This window comes from Chrysochloris asiatica, unplaced genomic scaffold (genome assembly GCF_000296735.1).
Source record: "Chrysochloris asiatica unplaced genomic scaffold, ChrAsi1.0 scaffold00113, whole genome shotgun sequence".
Lineage (NCBI taxonomy): Eukaryota > Metazoa > Chordata > Mammalia > Afrosoricida > Chrysochloridae > Chrysochloris > Chrysochloris asiatica.
This window is the reverse complement of record NW_006408631.1, coordinates 1,367,921-1,387,629: the sequence shown is the minus strand read 5'-3', so window position 1 is coordinate 1,387,629 and position 19,709 is coordinate 1,367,921. Positions and strand designations below refer to the sequence as shown.

The 19,709-nt window shown below is 38.7% G+C and overlaps 1 protein-coding gene across 1 annotated transcript in view; it reads left to right on the top strand.

Moving 5' to 3' along the window:
* The window catches only part of LEKR1 (leucine, glutamate and lysine rich 1), a 316,240-nt gene extending 297,164 nt beyond the window's left edge, over positions 1-19,076 (top strand). The window contains exons 10-11 of the mRNA XM_006867992.1: positions 1,023-1,322; positions 18,672-19,076. Coding sequence (XP_006868054.1) covers positions 1,023-1,322; positions 18,672-19,076 — 705 coding nt within the window. The remainder of the gene's footprint in view (positions 1-1,022; positions 1,323-18,671) is intronic.
* The last annotated feature ends 633 nt before the right edge of the window (positions 19,077-19,709 follow it).

The following is a 19,709-nucleotide window of genomic DNA, read 5'->3' as shown; positions in this document are numbered from 1 at the left end:
AGATGCCATTGAGTCAGAAGCAACTCATAGCTACCTTATGCACAGCAGAAGGAAACACTGATGCTTTAAAAGAAGCAATCCATCAATGCAAGGTATCTGCTGGTTCAGTTCAATTCAAGACAAAAAGGTCAGTTCAGGTTATGAAGGCTGCTCTTTTGAGATTGCAAAAAGGGGCACAGCATGATCATGGGGGCTTTATTATGAAGATGTTTTAAGAAAATGGAAAACTGCATTGGTTACCAAAAGGCCAGGAAAGTTGAGCTAAGGAATTTATTTCCATCACAATATTGTACCTGCTCATTCTTCCTGGGTAGCAAGGATTGTCCTGTGAGAATTTACTGGAAAGCCTTATCCTATTCACCTGACAGCAGTGATCTTGCCCCTTCACTTCAGAATTCTCGTTTCCCAAACTCAAAGAATATTTAAAAGGAACACAATTTTAGTCCCTGGAGGATGTCAAAAGTGTCATCTATGTAAATAAAGGAGCACAGACTTCTTTGAGAGAAGGGTTAGAGACAATGGAAACACAGCGTTCAGAAGTACATAGATACTGTTGTTAAATTCTACTGAGCCAGTTCTGAGTTATAGAGACCCTGCGTAGGCTTTCTGTGGAGCAACTGGTGGGTGTGTACAGCTAACCTTCCAGTATATTCTACAGCGCCACACCAGGACTTCGTAAAGACTTAGATGGAGGATATGTCAAGAATCAATTGCTTCACATATTTATATTTTTGTTTAATAAATATTTTGGTGATTTTGTGGCAGTACTTTTCACACAGAACCACAAGGTTAGTTGTTGAAGCTTACCAGTCATTTCTTGGAAACCCTATACAGTGTCGGTATGGGTCGGAACTAACTTGATGGCACTTAACAACTTTTGACATGCCCTTATATATCAAAAATTTGGTTTTGTCTGATCAACATAGTACACTGATTATTAAGAATAAACATTTTATGAACCACAGAACTGTGTGGCTACCTAGATACTACTGCTGCAAACTAATACAATATTTATCTTACAGATATCTGACTTAATCACAGACGCTACTAGAGATCTAAGGCTGGAAGTAGTCACTCTACAAGAAAAACTCCGTGAATCCCATATTAGATACACTCAAGAATCTGTGTCAAAGGAAAAAGAAATTGAAAATCTTAAAAGTCTGGTTGCAGAATTTGAATCTCGTTTGAAGAAGGAAATAGACAGCAATGATTCCATTTCAAAGGACCTGAAGAAGGAAATGAAAGAGAAGTCAGATGAACTGGAAAGAGTAATGCTGGCACAAACACAACTGATGCAGCAGTTTAACCAGTCCCAGGAAGAGGTAGGCTTCAGATGACAGTACCATTACATTTAATAAAAGAGCCCACTCTTTCTAAAAACAGACTAACAAAAACAGGAAAGGTAGGTTGGTGTCTTGGAAAGAGTCCTGGAGTGTTAGGAACCTGGGATCATCACATCCTGGTTGTTTTAACCTCTCAAGACCTGGTTTCCTGTTTGGTTAAAATGAATATGTTAAACTACATAAGCTCTCAGTTTTCCTTGGCACCCAGTTCTACTGTATTGCAAATAGCTATTTGAAACCTCTAAGACTAGGAAGGAGCCCTGGGGTGCAGTGCCTTAAATGTTGGGCTGGTAACTGAAAGGCCCCACCAACCACTTTGCAGGAGAAAGATGTGAGCTTCTGCTTCTGTAAAGATTTACTGCTTCTGAAACTCAATGGGATCACTGTGAAGTAGGAATCCAACTCACTCCCTGGCAGCGGGAGTTTGGGGATTGAAACTAAGAATCTTTATGTCAGTTATTTTGACATTAAGTCTTTGCCAAAGAAATGTTTAGAGTACTGGCTGCTTACCTTTAAAAAGTATTTGAATGATATATTTTAAATGGAATTTTACTTTACAGTTTTATCTTTCTGTTAATCTAAATTTATAAGGTAATTTACATGCATTGGTTTTCTTTCTTATGCAGTCATGATTATTTCAGCACTGTTTTTATTTTATTTAAACTGGGATAGACACTTATTTTAAAATAAAAGCTTTTTTCCCAAGCAATTCTTATTTCTGAACTGCTTAAGCAGTTTAGAAATAGTGAATTAAATAACATGGCCTCTAATGATGGTTACGAGTTAGGCTGCTAAACTCAAAGTCAGTAGTTTGAAACTGCCAGCTGTTCTGTGGGAGAAAGATGAGGCTTTCTGCTCTGATAAAGATTTACAGCCTCAGAAACCCTATACAGGGTTGCTATGAGTCAGAACCCACTCGTTGGCACACAACCACCAATCATCAAAGTATGTCACAGAATATATTATCTCATTTATGACAGTATGTCAAATAAAGACAAATGGGGAAAGATTCTGAATGTTAAGGAAAAGTAAGTTTTCTTGGTTTTATTCACATCTTAACAAAGGACTAAAAGGAATGTGCTAGTAATAGTATTGATTGGTGGTGGTGGTTGTGTACTGTTCAAGTTGGTTCCGACTCATCCCGTCCCTGTGTAGGGTTTCAGAGACTGGAAGTCTTTATGGGAGCAAAAAACCTCATCTTTCTCCCACGACGTGACTGGTAGATTCACACAACTGACCTTGAAGTTAGGAGCCCAACTAATAACCCACTACACTACAAGGGCTTCTCAATAATATTGATTATAAGCAATTAAATATACCATACCCTTACCATGGCAATGAAGCGATACACGATAGGATGAATGTAAACCTAATGTTCTCCCATGCAAACTATCACATATTTCACAATAAACATTTAAAAAAAAAAAAAATATATATATATACCATGTCCTTGCTGTATATTTATCAACCAAAATAAAAGTTTTATGTCTGTTATAAGTATGGTTTACCAATTGCAAAGAAATTGCAAATACAATAAATGGAGTATGTAAATAAGTATGATGAAAGAATTTTCACCATACTTGTTCAGTCTACTATGTTTAATATAATTGTCCACACAATTAAATTGATTTTAAACCATCCAGTATCTCCTGGTTCTGTTAAAACCACTTCCTCTTGCCTATGTACAGGTTCCTCATGAGCACACTTACGTGTTCCAGAATACTTATTCTCCACAATGTTGTCCATAGCTTGTCATGACCCACACAGTTGAAAGCCTTCGCATAGTCAATCAAACACAAGCAAACATTTTTATGGTATTTTCTGCTTTCAGCCAAGAACCATCTGACATCTCCAGTGATATCCCTAGTTCCATGTCCTCTTCCGTATCCAGATTGAGTGACTGACAGTTCCCTGTTGATGTATTATTGCAACTGGTCTTGAATTATCTTTTTAAAAATGTTAATTGCATGTGATATTAATGATATTGTTCAATGATTTCTGCATTCCATTGGACCACCTGTCTTTGGAATGGGCACAAATATGAATCTCTTCCAATCAGTTGGCCAAGTAGCTGTCTTCCAAATTTCTTGGCATAGATGAGTGAGTGCCTCCAGTGCTGCATCAGTTTGTTGAAATATTTCACTCTGTATTCTGTCCATTCCTGGAGCCTAGTTTTTCACAAATGCCTTCTGTGCAGCTTAGACTTCTTCCTTCAGTACCGTAGGTTCTTGATCATATGCTACCTCTTGAAATTGTTGAATATTGACCATTTCTTTTTGGTATAGTAACTCTATGTATTCCCTCAACCTTCTTTAATGTTCTCGGCATCATTCAATAGTTTGCCTATGGTGGTTATGTGCCGTGGAGTCGTCGGTTCTGACTCATAGTGACCCTGTAACAGGGTTTCCTTTACAGGAGCAGAAAGCCTCATCTTTCTCCCGCGGAACAGCTGGTAGTTTCGAACTGCTGACCTTGCGGTTCGCAGCCTGATTCGTAACCACTACACAAAAGAACTCCTTAGAATCCTTCAAAGGGAACTATGTAAGGGTATGAATAGGAAGAGATATAACCATTTGGAGTCATCTTAGAGGTGCCAAACACAGGAATTCTGGAAGTAAGTTTGATAACTGAAACAAGAACAAAACAAAAAGAGGATTTCTTTTACAGACAAAACAGACCACATTTCAAGCTATTCCTACTAATCAGTTATGAAAGGAAGTCATTTAGTATTGAGATTTTAATTGTTTTTAATGTGAATTTTTTGTAAGATAGAAGGTTAGTTATGTGATACAACACTGGAAAGGCTCGGGAATTGAGAGGGAGAGAAGAGTGGGCCTGAAAACAGAACTGTATGAAAGATTATAAAAAGAGCAGAGAAGTCCTCAGGTGCTTTCCCTAATTCCCCATCCTCAGAAATCTCTTGCCCATCCTGACAGGACACCAGATTTGCTCTCTAGAAAATTGAATGAAAGAGACTTTGAACCTGAGGACAAAAGATAGAGTATGGAAGAAGATGAGGCGCTATGGTGAAAATCTATTAAATTAACTGATGAGACCTCCTAGTATTCTTCACCTACTCATTTCCAAGAACACAGGTAACAAGGCTTACGTACCAATAAGTAAGAAATTGAAAGAGCCCTCTCTTGAGTTGGCAATGAATACAACAGTAAGGGGTCTCCCCGTGAAATGGGAGTTCAGTCTCTCCACTGAAAAATAAACTAGTCAGTAAGCCATACCCAAGCACATAGAACTTCCAGTAACATTTTGGAGCCTTATTTGAGGAACGCCTCTAATATGAAAATCAGACACCAGAAACAGACAGATAAGTAAAAAATGAATGCAGAAAAAAAGACATAAAACAATTCAAGAAGCAAAAGAAGGCTTCAAAAATATAGTTAATATTCTCAGAGAGAAGAGAGAAAATTATGCACCTGTAAAAATGAATAGAATGCTATTGGGTGGTCGGGGGAAGGAGAACAAGAATGAAATTAAAATATGAACCCCAAAACAAAAAATTAAATATTTGGATGAGATAATAAAGTTGAATAAATCTCCCAGATGCGAGTCGGTTTGATTCATAGAGACCCTGTATAGGGTTTCCAAGGCTGTACATCTTGGTGGGAGTAGAAAGCCTCATCTTTCTCCCACAGAATGCCTGGCAGGCTCAAACTTGTGGTTCCCAGTCCAGTGCTTATCATGGAAAATCACCACACTTCCAAATACCCAAGATAGTAAGAGGAAAAGACAAAGAGATGGAGAGAAAAAAGTAAAATTAGAGATTCATACCAGGATCTATAGTATCCCACTTACAGGTCCCAGAAAGAACGAACAAGGAAAATGGAAGAGAGGAAATGACCCAGGACTTAATTCAATAGTATTTCCAAAAACTGAAGGACATGCATTTCTAGACTAAAGTCCACAAAGTATCCAGCATAATGGACAGAAAAACAACTCCACTAAGACAGTTTAGTATGAAATGTCAATACCTTAAGGATAAACATAAGTACTTAAAATCTTCCAGAAGGGGAAAAAAATTTTTTTAAAGGTGACTTATAAATAATCAAGAATGAAAACAGCATTAGAGTTGTTAACAGCAATAACAGAAAATATTATTGGCTTCAAATGGCTTCAAAATTTTGAAGTCAAGTTATTTGTAGCTTAGAATTCTATATTTAGCCAAACTATCAATCAGGGTACATGTTAAATAAGGATATTTTTAGAGATGAGACTTTTTAAAAATGATATGCTCCTTGTAGTTTCTCAGGGAGCTGCTAGAGGAACTATGATACTACAAGAAAGGAATCAAATAAAAAAGGAGAAGATATGGGAATCATAAAATAAGGTTTCTAACACAAGTGGGGGGTGGGAATGGAAATCCCCAGAACAATGGTATGGAGAAATCAAAACAAATTTAGAAAACAACCAAGCAGGGTTGAGCAGAAATACTGAGGACGTTTAGAAGTATGTTTCCAGGAACAAAGAGAAGGTGGCAGATTAGGTTTGATGTTTGAACACACTAAGAGGATGTTTATATTTCTATTAGTGAATTTGATATAGAATTAGTAATAAGCATCTAATAAACTAAGCAGATAAATAATGGGCTAAAATTTAAGTCTAGAGTAGGAGGAAGCTATGCAAAAAAGAAAATATAGTCACAGTACATTGCAGGCTCAGATGTGCATTATATTTATATTGTTGTAAGAAGACGGCGCATAACAGCAGCAGCAAGAACATAAAGCTGAATGATGTTACTAAAAATTGTAATAGAAACATGTAAAGATGGGGGAAGTATAAGTCTGTGGGGAATTGGTATTATAGTCAGCTAATTTTCATCTTCTATAAAATCAATCAGTAATGTTCAAAACTGAAAAACCAGAAGATAGATATATATTGATGTTATTTTGAAATATTGATGTCAATATAAGAAGAAACAACTTAAAAACCTAAAAATGTCTCTTCTTGGAAGGCAGGATGCATAAAGGCATGTTCTTTTTTATTAGAAGTTTTATCAATATTTTACTTTTTAACTGTTGCTGTTATTAGGTACCATCAAGTCAGTTCTGACTCATAGCAACCCTGTGTACAACAGAATGAAACACAGCCCGGTCCTGTGCCATCCTCACAATTGCTCTTTCAGTTTCTGTAATCCCAGAGTTCCTTGGTTTTGGAGAAGAATAATAAAAGTACCATGGACTTCCAGAAGAACAAACAAATCTGTGTTGGAAGAAGTACAGCAAGAATGCTCCTTAGAAGCCAGGATGGCAAGACTTCATCTCTCATACTTCAGACATATTATCAGGAGGGACCAGTTCCTGGAAAAGGACATCATGCTTGGTAAAGTGGAGTGTATGTGAAAAAGAGGAAGACCCCCCAACAAGATGGATTGGCACAGTGGCAGCAGCTTAACAACGGTACATTCAAGCTTAACAACGGTAGTGAGAAGGGCATAGGACTGGGCAGTATTTCATTCTGTTGTGCCTAGGGTCGATATGAATCAGAACTGACTCGACAACACCTACATGAGAAATAAAATCTATACTTTTTATCTTTTAATTCAGTTTCCACAACTTGTTGAAGTCTCCTCATATACAAGAATATTTTGTACAATGTTAGGTCAATAAATTTCAAAATCTAGAGAAAACAAAAAGATAAAAATGACTGAAGAAAGAGGTAGAAACTCTAACGAAACCAATAACCACAGAAGCAATTTAAAAAACTTAAAATTTAACTTTATGAAAAGGCTTCAGTGGCAGATGGTTTAGCACAAAGTTATTTTCAAAGTCAAAGGGACAGATAGTTCTCATTACTTAAACTATTCTCACCACAGGCACAGAAAAAATATGGAAAATTTCCAACCCACTTTATTAATCTAGAAAACCCTACTGCTAAGACATACTTAAAAAATAAAAATAAATAAATAAACCTATCTCTAAGAGATTTAAATGAAAACAAACAAAATGCACATTCACACATGATTATTATTGTCAACAAGTCAGTTCCAACTCATGTGACTCTGTATAGGGTTTCTGAGGAGCAGATGGGGTGTTTGAACCACCGTGGTTAGCAAGTCTAGTGCTTATCCTACAACACCACATCATGACTCCTTCAAGTGTGATATCATGTTGTATTTAGCAGATAGACAGAATTTGATTAGCAAATCAAGTCTTATACTGTTATGTAAATAATGTAATGGAAAAGTAATCTTTATTCTGGAGTCCTTACATGGCATAAATAGGTTCAGCTACTAACTGAAAGGTTGGTATTTTGAACCCAGGTCACAGATAAAAAGTATTGGTGATCTGCTTCTGAAGGTCAAAGCCTTGAAAACTCTATGGGGCACAGTTCTACCCAGACATGTATTGGTTCACAGTGCATCAGAATGGGCCAGATGACAGCGGATTGCCTTTTTGTTGTTTTTTAAGCTTTAGTCTAATAATGCAAGAATGGGTCAAAATTGAACATTTTAAAACATAATTTAGTGTATAAATATATAGACTTGAGTCAATACATGCAAAAAAAAAATGTCTAATAAAATTTCAGTAATCAGAGCGGCCATGTGAGATGCAACTACTGGTCTCTCTATGTGCAGAAGAAAGAAGAGTGATGAAAATTGAAGATAATTGGAATCAATTTGTCCAGTGGACTAATGAAACACATAAACATGTCTCCACAGCTTGAAGACCAGAAGCACTACCAACTGCTCTGAAAGGGATCACATTAGAGGGGCCTACATTGTTGTCTGTTGTTGTTAGGTGCCACCAACTCATAGCAACCCTATGCACAAGAGAACAAAATACTGCCCGGTCCTGCGTCCACCTCACTATCATTATTATGTGTGAGTACATTGATGCTGCCACTTGGCCAATCCATCTCATTGGGGGTCTTCCTCTTTTTCTCAGACCCTCTGCTTTACCAAACATGATATCCTTCTCAGGTGAATGGTCTCTACTGACAATATGTCCAAAGTATGAGAGATGAAGTCTTGCCATCCTGGCTTCCAAGGAGCATTAGTTTTACTTCTTCCAACACAGATTTGTTTGTTCTTTTGGCAGTCTGTGGTATTTTTAACATGCTTCTCCATTACCATAACTGAAATGCATCAATTCTTCTAAGGTCTTCTTATTCATCGTCCACTTTCACATGAACATGAAGCTACTGAAAATATCATAACTTGGGTCTGGTGTACTTTAGTCCTCAAACTGATATCTTTGCTCTCCAAAACTTTAAAGAGGTCTTATGCAGCAGATTTGCCTAATGCACTATGTCATTTGATGTCTTAACTGCTGCCTCTGAGCGTTGATGGTTAATCTGAGCAAAATGAAGTCTTTGACAAATTCAATGTTTTCTCCATTGATCATGATGTTATTTATTCCTCTAGTAGTAACGACTTTTGTTTTCTTTACATTGAGGTACAAACCAAAATGAAGCCTGTGGTCTATTATCTTCATCAGTGAGTATTTTAAGGCCTTTTTACTTTCAGCAAGCATGTTTGTATCTTCTACTTATTGCAGGTTGTTAATGAGTCTTCCTCCAGTCATGCTGCCACATTTCTCTTCATATAATCCAGCTTTTCAGATCATTTGCTCAGAAAATAGAGTCAATAAGTATGATGAAAGAATACAACCTTGGCACACACCTTGCCTGATTTGGAACCATTCAGTGTCTCCTTGTTCTGTTCAAACAACTGCCTCTTGGTCTATGTATAGGCTCCTCATGAACACATTTAAATGTTCCAGAATACTTATTCTCTAAAGTGTTATCTATAGCTTGTCATGATCCACACATCTTTGTGTGTTCCATTTCATTTTTGGCAACTTTCAGTTTTCCTAGATTCATACTTTGCATATTCCATGTTACAATTATTGAAGGATGTTTGCAGCTGTTTCTCATTATTTTGAATTGTGCCCCATCAGCAAATGAAGGTCCCAAGGGCTTTACTCCATTCATATCCTCACAGTCAATTCTACTCTGAGGACACAGCTCTTCCCCAGCCTTATTTTGAGTGTCTTCTAACCTGAGGGGCTCATATTCCGGCACTATGTACGGCCAATATTCTGATGGTATTCATCACGTTTCAATATTAAATATTCTGGGACTATCTGACAGTATTTCAGTGCTGTTCATAGGGTTTTCAGTGGCTAAACATTCAGAGGCAGTCTACCTCTCCATCTTTCAAGGCTGTTGTCTTTTTCCATGAGGCTTGGCTGAAACCTGTCCACCATGGGTTACTCTGCCAACGTTCAAAATACCTGTGGCATAGCTTCCAGCCTCACAGCAATATGGTAGCCACAACGGTGCAACAAACTGTCAGGCAAGGAGTGACTATAGAGTTGTTGCTGTTTTTAATGCTGTGGAGTTAGTTTCAACTCATAGAAATACTGTATAGGATTTCCAAGGAGCAGCTGGTAGGCTTCAAACTAACGTTTAGGTCTAGTGCTAATCCTACAGCATACCAGGACTCAAAATCAGCAGTAACTTCATACATAGCATGAATCCTTTTTTTTTTTTTAAAGAAGAAGAATGCAGGTGTATCTCTATAGTTTTACAGGCAGGGGAGGGAGAGATGGTACCCAAAAAAAAGAAAAAGTCAAGGAAGTATTTGTCCAAAACTATTAACTGTGGTTACCACTGGAGGTGGATAGCTAGAGATGGACAGGATTTCATTTCTCATATATATATATTTTTTAAATATTGAGATCATTGTTGTTGTAATTAAGTGCCTTCAAGTTGGTTCCAACCCATAGTGACCTTGTATAGGATTTCCAAGGAGTGGCTGGTGAGCTTGAACCGCCAACCTTGCAGTTCAAACCGACTTTGCAGTCTAGCGCATTAGCCCACAGCACCACACCAGAACTCCATTGGGATCATAGATCATTTTAAACTCTTTTTTTTTTTAAAGTGCTTTTCAATCATTTCCACATGTAAAACTTATTAAGAATGAGTGGAAAATCCATTTACTTAGGAAAATTTTCTAATAAATTTGGCAAGTATAAATTTAGGTAAACCATAAGATTTAGGAACATGGCAGTTTCAAACACAAATAGCTTATTATGAAAGAGGGACTTGATTAGTTTTGGAGTATGTGTTAACTCTATTTGTGTGTTCAATCAAAACATAGAAAATACACTTAACCTCTCTGGTAACTTCATCTATGAGAATGAAGAAACCAAACTGCCAGCTAGTACATTACCAAACAAATACTTCTCAACTTTTGGGGTATGATAAATTATATGATGAATCTTACCTAAGAATAATGGGGTGGGAGGCAAATTCTGTAACTTCTGACCCCACAGAGGGTTGACAGGGAGGGTGGATGAACTGGGGAAGATGAACAGAGGTTAGAGAACCTTAGCCTCAGGTCATGGGGCAGACGAGGCTCAGACTAGGGTTCTCCAACTATGGAGAAAGAAATCCAGGCAAGACTTTGTACTTTAATATATTGAATACAAATTCAGTGCCAACATGGTATTTGCTGGTTCCTGTTACTTGCAACTGAGTGCCAGAAAATTGACAGAATGAGAAGAAATGTGGAGAAAATGTTTTTGTTTTGCTTAAGTAGCACTAATTAAAACCCTAATTAAAATTGGATTATTAGATTAGAAAAGTACATCTTGGGCTCATCCCATCTTGAAAATCTGTTCTTGAGGGATAGCAGTCCAAAGGATAAGGGATACTTGCCCTCTGTTTTACAGCTTCTGTTTGGATACTTAGGCCATAGTTGGTTTCACAGTAGCCATTATGTTTGCAAGCATGGAAACAAATTCTTAAAAACAATCTGCTTTACATTCATCTTATTTTTTCCCTGGAAATTGATTCAGATTCTGATTTCTGCCTCTGCAAAGAGCCATTTTCACTCTGCTGTATTTGGGACTGATCAGATTAGTCGAAATTAGTTTAAAACAGTGTTAGGCATGTTTCGTGCTCGTCCATTTGGTTTCCACACCTTCGCCACAGAGTGTCTTTCTAGCTCTCCACCTGGCTCAAACCTAACTAGCAATCCATTCACTCTGAGACATATCTAGTTAAGGTGGATGGAAACTATGTAATCTGATAATTCCATGACTGCTTCAGATGTCACTGGACCCAGCCTGAACAAAGCCGCCCATCTGTGCTTATTCTTCACTGAATACTTGCTTTCCTGGCATGTTCTTCCCAAATATACCCAATACAGCTGCATCCCATTGCAAATGTGATTCTCACCTGCAGAAAGATCAAGTTACCCAGCAAAGCCTTCTCTCCGTCCTTCCACTGCTTTTGGAATTGAAAGCAGTCCAGCTGTCTCTAAGGATAAAAACGAAAACAAACATAAAAATAAGCCTCTCTTACATCTCAAAGAGTGGGTGAAATTAGCTATATTTTAATATTAGGAATTTCAAACAGATGGTGAGATAATTTATATTTTCATTTTGACATTTACCTACTCAGTGGGAATACTTAAAATTAAACTGTATTTTAAGCCCATTCAAAGTGGCCTTCATGTGCAAATGTGGCAGAGATATCTATAGATTCTGCTATCCACCCATCTGCAGAGCTTGTGGAACCTCTGTGAAAACATCAGGCTCCTACTGTTCTCCCGATCTCCTATCTTGCCCACACTCTGAGCATTTTCCACAGGTTGGCAAAAGAGACCTTCCTTTCATGTAAATTTAACCATGCCAGCCCCTGCCTGAAATAAACCTTTTAATGACTCTATATGGCCATCCGAATTGAATCACCCAAGTGCTTCTTGACCTGGCTCTGCTAACTTCTGCCCACCTCATTCCTAATCTCTCTTCTCCTCCCCTAACACATGCAATCCATGTTTTTCCATTTGAGCAGATTGCTCAGTGAACACACATATTAAAATTCTGCCACAACCCAACCTTCCTCTTGCCCAGGAAGATAAACGTACCCAAATTGCTGAAAACAATCAACTACAAGTAGTGATTCTTTTCCAAATGTGATGGAATTTCCTACCAATGTGCCTCCTGACTCTGTCCACATCCACTTGTCTTCTGTCACACACACTCTATCGCTTGAATAGCAGTCCTCTAGAATTGCATGTGTTCTGTTTCCTTTTTTGGCAGACCCCACAATTGAATAAATTAGAAAACATAAAAACTATCTATTGCACAAAGCTGTTATAGTCATAGTTTGAGGCAGAAGTGATAGTGGCCGAAGAGATGCATTTATTATGAGATTCCCCTAATATTTCATAGTGCTTGTGACAGACCAAAAGAGATGTCCTAAGTTTGGATCCTGTTTTTAGTTCAGAGAATGGCCCTACTTTGGGAGACTATAGAGGCAAGGTGGTGATGTGTGTGCCATGGAGTTGGTTCCAACTCACAGCGATCCTGTATAGGGTTTTTGAGGCTATAAATCTTTATAGGAGCAGAAAAGCCTCATCTTTCTCCTGTGGAACCAGCTGGTAGTTTCAAACTGCTGACCTTGAGGTTAGCAGCCAGATACCTTAAAGAGCCTTTTATTCTTATTCTGAAAGCTATTCACTCTGAGGAGTCCTGGTGTGGCACTGTGCACTAACGCATCAGACTGCAAAGTCCTTTGAACTGCAAGGTCAGTGGTTTAAGCTCACCTTGAACAGGGTCACTATGGGGTGGAATCAACTCCACGGCACTTAACGACAACAACAACTTGCTCTGAAGACAGAGAAGCTGCAGAGCAGTGAGTCCCAGACCAACAACAGCCAACAGTCCCTCCAGAGTCCAACCTCCATCTGCTGGCAGTTTGCTCCCACTATGCCTGCTGTAGGGGAACCTCTCCCACTTTGCATGTTCTCCAATGATGGAGTATCACTTGCCTGAAATAGCTTTTAAGCGATTTGGTGTATGGCAACTTTTCTGTAGAGGACTACCCCTTTCCTTTGAGACTTGAGTTTAATTTTGGTGAATTGATTGAATTTTGTTATTTGTTTGAACAAGGTCTCTTCTCATCACATCACCTGTCACTTCATCCTTTCACACTGTTGCACTTACTGTTCAGGTCATCAGTGTATTGACCTCATTACTGTCATCCATTTCATCATTTACATATTAAAATACAATTAACTCCTCATAGTTTTCTTAGGAGTCCTGGTGTGGTGCTGTAGGATAAACACTGAACCACAAGGTCGGCAGTTCAAACCCACCAGCTGCTCCTCGGAAACCCAGTACAGGTGACTCTAAGAGTTGGAACCCATTCGATGGCACTTAGCAGCAACAACAAATGTTTCCTTAAGAGTATTTTTCTATTTAGTGAAATCCACTTAAATATCACTTCAACACATTTTGCCAGCTTAGTCTGAATGAAAAAAAGGCTGCATTAATTTCTCCTTTGTTTTCCCAAAGAAAATATAAGTTGCTAGAATTCTAAAAATTGTGGACAAAATTAAGTGTTTTAGGAACCAAATTACATTTGTGTACTTGATATAATTAAGGAGCTCTGGTAGCATAATGGTTATGAATTGGGCTTCTAACCTCATGGTCAGCAGTTCGAAATTACCAGCTGTTCTGTGGAAGAAAGATAAGGCTTTCTGCTCCTGTAAAGATTTACAGCCTCAGAAACCCTGTACAGGGTTGCTATGAGTCGGAACTGACTTCATGGCACCCCACCACCACCACTTGATATAATTAATTAGACAATAAATTTAGTCATAGCATGACTCTGGAGGTGGGCAGGGCCCCATCATTTCAGAGCTGGGCTCCTCTTAGCAACATACTGACCTCCTTGAACGCCAGTGTCTCCCTTTGTCAGCTATAGTGGCTGGAAGTAGTAAATGAGATGGCATGCACTGTAGCACTTTGTTCATCGGCTCTAGCCTGCCCTCCTCCACCTTTTCAGCTAATGGTTCAGATAAAGCTAATGAGAACCAGGTGATAGTCACTGTCTATGGTCTTCCGCTCCTCAAAACAACAACAGCAAAGCTGAACTGGAAGCAACTAACACATTATTATTATTTTTATGTGTGTGTAGTACTAATGTATGTATCTAAATAATATAAATAGCCTTTGTTTAAGCCAGGCATCAGCTGATTTTACAGAAAATTATTGTGTGACTGGTAAACTTGAACTTGGTCCATAGCTCTCTATGTTGATCATCAAATTTTGAATTAAATATAGTTCTGGCCACAATCCCACCACTCATCTGTCAGTTTGTTGTACTGAGGTGGTTTGCTTGTTGCTGTGATGCTGGAAGCTATGCCTCCTGGTATTTCAAATACTGGCAGGGTCACTCATGGTGGACAGATTTCAATGGAGCTTCTAAACTAAGACAGACTAGGAAGAAGTACCTAGTGACTTACTTCTAAGAAAATTGGTCATAAACAGCTGTGGAACATTGTCTGATATAGTGCTGGAAGATAAGCCGCTCAGGTTGGAAGACACTCAAAATAACAACTGAGGAAAAGCTACCTCCTCAAAATAATGACTTGGATGGAGTGAAGTTTCTGGAACCTTCATTTGCTAATGTGGCATGACTCAAAATGAGAACAAACAGCTGCAAGCATCCATTAATAATCAGAATATGGAATGTCCAAAGTATGACTCTAGGAAAATTGGAAGTTGTCAAAATGAAATGGAGTGCTTGAAAATCTATATCCTAAGCATTAGTGACCTGGTATTGACCAATATGAATTGGATAAACAGATGGTTTACTCTGCCGGGAATGACAAATTGAGGAGAAATGGTGTAATATTCATTGTCAAAAGGAACATTTCAAGATCTGTCCTGAAGTACAACAAGAGAGTATCCATGCACTTACGAGGAAGAGCAGTTAATATGACTATCATTCAAATTTACATATCAATCAATAAACTTAAAAGATGAAAAAATTGGAGCGTTCTACCAACTTCTACCATCTGAAATTGATCACACATGCAATCAGGATATATTGACAATCACTGGAAACAAAGAAGGATCAGTAATTGGAAAATACAATATTTATGATAGAGATGATGCCAGAGAGCCCATGATAGAATTTTGCACTGTCAGCAATCTATTCACTGGAAATACCTTTTTTGGTCAACACAAACAGTAATTATACATGTGGACATCATCAGATGGAATACACAAAATTCAAATTCCCTACATCTATGTAAAGAGCCTAGGTTGTTGTTGAGTACCATTGAGTCAGTCTTGTCTCAGAGCAACCCTGTACAGAGTTTCCAAGGCTGTAAATATTTGCAGGGACATTAAGCCTCATCTTCTACCAGAGAGTGATGGTGGGCTCAAACCGCTGACCTTGTGGTTTGCAGTCCAGTGTTTATCCAATAGAGCCACCATGTTCTCAAAGTGACAATTGTTCTGGTTGTTAAATGCCTTTGAGTCAGTTCTGACTCATAGCAACCCCATGTAGGGTGTCTGGAATCCTGGGGTGATGCTGTAAAATAAGAACTAGACTGAAAGATAAGTCAGAACTGCAAGGTTGGTGGTTCAAACTCACCAGCCGCTTCTGGGAAACCATATACAGGGTTGCTATGAGTCCTAACTGACTTGACAGTGCTTAACAACAACAACATAAAGTTTCAGAGGCAGTTGATCTTTGTGGGAACAGATCGCCTTGTCTTTTGCCCTTTGGAGTGGCTGGGGTCTTGAACCACCGACCTTGTGGTCTGTAGTCCACTGCTTATCTTACTATCAGTCATATGAGGCCAGAATCTGATTGTAGAACAGACCATCAATTGTATATATGTAAATCATATGCATGTGAACGCTGGACAATGAATATGGAATTCCAAAGAATTGATGCCTTTTATTTAGGGTGTTGGCTAGATTCTTGAATCTACCTTGTTCTGCCAAAAGCATGAAAAGAGAATTCTCCTTAGAAGCAATAATGGTAAGACTTCATCTCCTGTACTTTGGATATCAGGAGGGATTAGTCCCTGGAGAAGGACATTATGCTTGGTAAATAGAGAGTCCATGAGAAAGAGGAAAACCTCTGGAAGATGGATTGACATAGTGGCTGCAGCAATGAGCTCAAACATGACAATGATTGTGAAGCAGACGGGCAGTGTTTCTGTCTGTTGTACATAGGGTTGCTATGAGTTGGAACAAACTCTACTGCATCTAATACCATGTTCTGTAAGAAACTCTTGGTCAGGCAAGGTCTTTAGTCTTTGCTACCACTCCCTACCCTGCTCTATGAGAACTCCAGTTCAGACAGACCAAAGTTAACAGTCCTTTAGACAGCTTTCAGGCTGGTGAGAAAATGGCACACCTATCAGTGTAACCTCTCACTGGCACAGCCTTTAGTCTTTGTTCACTCCTCCCTCCCCTGCTCCGTGAGAACTTCAATTTGGACAAGTCCTTCAGAATACTTCCAGGCTTTTGAAAATACACACCCTGAATGGTCTGCCATCAAGATTTACCTTACTTATTTTGGAACCAGAGATCAGGGACCTTATTGGTGTGCTGGAGATCTGTGAGTGTGCTGAAGCTCTGGTCGGCTCGGCAACTATCTGGTACCAGCCCTGGGAGGGAGAGGGGTGAAGACAATAGAAAAAGAGATTTTCCTACTATTTAAAATTTGTCCATGTTGTTTCAGTCCGTAGCTCCTTGCGGCCATACTTTGCTTATGTACTGACTTGTAGTTGCTTTTCTTGATATTCATGTGGGGAGGGTTGGGATTATAGACCTGCTTAAGCAACTATCTTCCCAGAAACTTTCAACCTGGTTTTTTACATCCTGCAGACATGAGTGTCAGAACTCTGGGAAAATCCAAGATTTATTTTATACCATGAGACTTCATACTGAGTGAGTTCCATAGATCAGAGATAGGTACTTCCTCAGCTAGAAATGTAGACTCAAAAGGAGTCCTGGTGTGGCGCTGTGGGTTAATGTGCCGGACTGCAAAGTTGGTTTGAACTACAAGGTTGGTGGTTCAAGCTCACCAGTTGTTCCTCGGAAACCCTATGAGTCAGAACCGACTCAACGGCACTTAACAACAGCAACAACAACAATGATCTCTAGTCTAGTCACACATTTGAAGCTTAAATATGCTGCAGTACATCACTTGCAACCATCAGAGTATCCTCTGATAGTTCTATTAAAAAGTCTTTTCTTATGTTAAACCTCATAGCATATGCCCTATGGTTCAGATTCTACTGGGGACATAAAAAGAGGCTCTTGTGTCTTGTGTCAAGTGTCTTGGGGCAGGAACTATATTTAGTAGAGGTGAAGTAACTTGCTAAGTGATTACAGAATGGAGTTAAAATCAGATGTGTTTTACTTTGAGGATATTATCTTACAAAATAACAAATGGTCAATATATTTAAGTTCCTTTTGTAAAGCATAAAACAAAGTAACTGATTTTATGGTTTAAATGCTATAGTTGATGTATTTGTTTTTCTTTCAAGTTTGTAATTAAAGCAGTTTTACCTGTTTGCCTTATGTATTTTAGTATATTTTCAAATTTAAAGGCAACTATAGAATAACATACGGAGCTCTGGTAGTGTAGTGGTTATGAATCAGGCTGCTAACTTCAAAGTCGGCAGTTTGAAACTAACAGACATTCCATGGGAGAAAGATGAGGTTTTCTGCTCCCGTAAAGATTTGCAGCCTCAGAAACCCTATGCAGAGCCACCATAAGTCAGAACCGACTCCATGGTACTTAACAACAACAACAACAACAATATAGAATAACATGGAGTCCTGGTGTGGCTCTGTGGGTTAATGCGCCAGACTGCAAAGTCATTTGAACTGCAAGGTCGGAGGTTCAAGCTCAGCAACTGCTCCTTGGAAACCCTGTACAGGGTTGCTATGGGTCAGAATTGACTTGACAACACTTAACAACAACAACATAGAATAACATACTTAATGACCCTACAGAGATTAACTATTAGACACCACATGTACAGGACATGCTGAGGCAGGAGGCCCAGAAAGGTTGAAACCCCACTGAAGTAGGTATTGCAAGTCCTACATTTCAACCTTATCACTACCACGTGGGAGTCCTAGTGTGGTGTTTGTAACATCAGCACTGGACTTGAAACTATTAGGTCGGCAGTTAGAATCCACCAGCTGCTCTTCAAAAACCCTCACAGAGCTAGGAACCGTCTTGATGACACGTTACAACCACCACCACCACCTCTTGGGTGGCCGGCCCACTGTTTGTCACTCAGTCTCTCTGATTCTTGGTTCCTCTTCTGTACACTTCAAGCGTTGAGCCAAACGCTTGCTGAAGTCTTTCTACCTTTACCAATTGGTTTCCTTTTCCCATGTGATAGAATTTCTGCAGAGGCAGCCAAGAAATACAGACTTTTAATTTCCAATTCAGTGCTCAATTTATATTGCCAATAATATTCCTTTATGTACATCATTTAAAGTGAAGGGTGTTTTGATTTTTTTCTATTTTCAGAACACTTTTCTTCAGGAAACAGTACGTAGAGAGTGTGAAGAACGCTTTGAACTGACGGAGGCTTTGAGTCACGCCAGAGAACAGCTCCTGGAGCTTAGAAAGCTGAATGGAAGGTTACCATTGTCACCGTGTTCCCTCAGCCAGGGCAGCTTAACCTCCACTGCTGCTGCAGTCAGTAATCATGGAGAGAAAAGCCTTGTCAGACTGGACTCTGAAAAAGGAATCAAAATCCCTTGCCTACAAGTATTAAAACCCACTGTTTCTCCAGAGAAACCCAAGAGGATGGACAGCTCAGGTTTGCCTATTCTCCCCCAACCACATCCTCCCAGGGGTCGTGCATCATTAGGAAATGAGAGCAGAAAAAGATTAGTTGCCATTCTTCGAAGGAGGCTGAGTCAACAATGATGCATCCCAAATCAGGAGTCCAGGGACAAGTGGACACACATGTGTAGTCTTTCACAGAGCGCCACAGACTCCCAGGAACTGGGGACGACAAAAATTGACTTATTATCGCAGATCAAGAATGGGGGTTGAAATGCATGTCTGTAGGTATTTCTAACAACAACAAAAATTTAAGCTAGAAAATTGTGAAGTCACATTTTCCAAGAGGCCTTTGAAACTGCAACAGAGAATTAAGTTATTGGTAGCCCAGAGGGCCAATTCTACATTGTATATGTATTCTGTATAGTCTATGTTTAGATGTGCTATATGAATATGCCCTTTTAGAGATCACAGCTAACATTTTTTCACACATAGTGTCATTTTTTTTATCTTCTTATATCACTTTAAGTAGATATGTTTCCACCAAAAAAGGAAAAAAAAAGTTTGTATTGGTTTTGTTAATTTGTTTGTTTAGTTGAATATGTTAAATCAGTATAATAAGTATTCTAAATAGAAAAAGAAAGTACTTTAGTTCTTAATTATTAGATAATTTCCAAAATATTTAGTTCAGATATTCTTCATAATTGTCACCAAAAGCTTCTTTTTTCACCTCACAATCTAATTGGTACAGCTCATGCCTTTTTAGGCTAGGTCAGA